Genomic DNA, 2,743 nt, shown 5'->3' on the forward strand with positions numbered 1-2,743 from the left:
CTATTGATAAAAGGAGTCTACAATGTTCGATTTATTAATACTCCGGTTACTTCCTATACATCTGATTAAAAAACTCATCTATCCGTTATCCCCTTCGTATCATATTGTTAGAACTACATAAGTAGATGGGTCAATCTCATTTTAACTTGAGATTTTATTCCAAAAGTTCAAACTCCCTTTATTAACTACGTACGTTTCTGCTGAATTTGATCTTTGGGATTATATTCCAATAGTTCAAACTCCCTTTATTAACTACGTTTCTGCTGAATTGAACATTGAACATATAATTCAAATTAAAGCATATCATCACAAATAAGTAAACAACTTATATATACAATAATTTATCATTTTCGTCAACTTAACTAACAAAGTTCACTTACTTTCACTCAAAGCATCTTGAATAATAGATTAGTCATCACGCACCTTAACGACATGAAAAGATGGTGCCACGAAAAGAATGCGCAGATAACCACAACGGCATCGTAGAGTTATTTTTAACAGAATACATTTCCTTCCAAACTCTTGTTTTCCTTTGATACACCAATACCTGCTTATGTCCAGCAAGAAACACGTAATCGGTCCCTTGACTTATCGGGAAAATTCCCGGTACCATTCCACGTATACAACGCAAACTCACCCTATCTATCATATCCCATTCACCCTTTTCGTAATCTTGCAACACCCATATGTTCATCCAAATACTCGATATTTGAATAACCGACAATTTCCCATCTAATTCCAACAAATAAACCCTGTTCCCAATCCCACACCCCATTTCATCAGGCAACAATATCCTTCTCCATACATCAAAATTCAAATCAAGAACAAGAATATACGCAAAACTCTGTGTCATCCAATGAAGCGAACCGTTCACAAAAACAACCTGATTTCTATTCATATGAGTAAACCCGTGATCATCTTGATCAGAAACATATTTTCGCCACTTATTGGACTCGGAATCATAAACCGAACATATGAGTTTACCCTCAGGTCTATGACCAAACATACGATGATAACCAGCCAAAACAACGTTATACCGATTGGTTGACAAATCGCACGAAACGCCCACAAGGGTTGCTTCACCGTCAGGGTAAAACCTAGTTATGGGTCGTTCTCGACTCTTGGGAAGCAATTTATAGTTTTTAGTGATGGGATTACAAACATAATAAACACCCTTATCAGGAACACTAGAACAACACAACAAACCATTGCAAGAAGCCCTAATTTTGAGTCTATCTTTGATGAAATCCAGTGAGAATTCAGACACACCCTTTTTGTTATCAACAAGAATCAAACTTGATGTTGATTCAGTGGATGATTCAGTAACTTGGACAAGAAGCATAACATTTTTGACGGATAATTGATTGTAAAATTGGGTAAAAGATTTGTGAGAGGCTAAGTTGTACCAGAGTTTGCAAACGCACTTTGTTCTAAAAAGGGATTTGATTGGTAACCTTGCTAAGATTTCAAGGATGATATCGTCGGCGAAATAAGCATGATTTGTTTGGGGTACTAATATTATATCATCACCATCCATCTATGATCTATCGAATCAATCAGTCTATAAATTGTAAAATTCAGAATATAAATATTAACAATGATTACATACACTACAAGAAAAGAAAAAGGTGGAAAATCAAGGAGAAAAATTGCTTACCGATTCAAATATTCAATGAATTGGGTGTTTGTGATTGTTGTTACATTTCATGGCCCCCTTTCCAATTTCATACATCGAGTGTCATGTGAAAACAGTGCTGGTTTTATTTTTTACATCCGGGTCGGTAGGGTCGGGTTTGGTTTTGTGATGATGAAAGCAACTAGAAATGACAATGGATGTCTCATCTATAGACATTCATCAGACTCGATAAATTTATAACGGATATGGATGATGTAAATAGATAATTAATGTATATGGATATAGATATAGATGATTTAAATATTTCGTGGATCGAATATGGATGACAATTTGTCATCTACGGATAAATCCATTATCACCCGAAATACATCTATATATACATATATACGTATTAAAATATATGCATATACATCTACATATCGATATACATATACATATAACCTACAAATTTTTTGAATTATTAACGAAAACGAGGGTTTTGTTAGTCAAAAGTATTAAATTGTTACTAACAATATTCAAAGTTACATATTAAATTGGTTTAAACGTATATTTACTTATATTATAACGTATTTTGCTCAATTAAATTCACCATCGGCGACAAATTACAATCAAAACATGTGTAACAAATCAAATACATAAAAACTTTAATATTAGAAAAATTAAAATGTTAAAAGATTAATAAAATAAAAACTACATATAATTTAAAATATATAATAATATAATTAAGTAATTTAAAAAAGTAATAAAAAATTGAAAAATAAAAAAAAATTGAATATATATATATATATATATATATATATATATATATATATATATATAATATTTATAATAAAAAATGGTCTCGACCCGACTTGAGACGACCCGTCCTAATCTATAACGACGAATACAATAATATATGATACATTTTACAAACATTGCATTCGTTTTTAAAAGACAAACTTTCTTTACATCGAAAGTTGAAAGCATGCATACCATTTCATAATACATCCAACTATAATTGACTTAATGATAATCTTGATGAACTCGATGACTCGAATGCAACGTCTTTCGAAATATGCCATGAATGACTCCAAATAATATCCTTAAAATGAGCTAATGCACAGCGGA

General features: G+C 31.7%; 1 protein-coding gene across 1 annotated transcript; it reads right to left on the bottom strand.

Moving 5' to 3' along the window:
• Positions 1 to 310: 310 nt before the first annotated feature.
• Positions 311 to 1,752, bottom strand: LOC139877155 (F-box protein At5g49610). The gene is made up of 2 exons (XM_071864570.1): positions 1,658 to 1,752; positions 311 to 1,561 (listed from the first exon to the last, which is right to left on the bottom strand). The coding sequence occupies exon 2, from the start codon at positions 1,535 to 1,537 to the stop codon at positions 425 to 427; it is 1,113 nt and encodes a 370-aa protein (XP_071720671.1). The 5' UTR covers positions 1,538 to 1,561; positions 1,658 to 1,752; the 3' UTR covers positions 311 to 424.
• Positions 1,753 to 2,743: the final 991 nt, after the last annotated feature.

The sequence above is a fragment of the Rutidosis leptorrhynchoides genome, chromosome 11, assembly GCF_046630445.1.
Source record: "Rutidosis leptorrhynchoides isolate AG116_Rl617_1_P2 chromosome 11, CSIRO_AGI_Rlap_v1, whole genome shotgun sequence".
NCBI classification, from domain to species: Eukaryota; Viridiplantae; Streptophyta; class Magnoliopsida; order Asterales; family Asteraceae; genus Rutidosis; species Rutidosis leptorrhynchoides.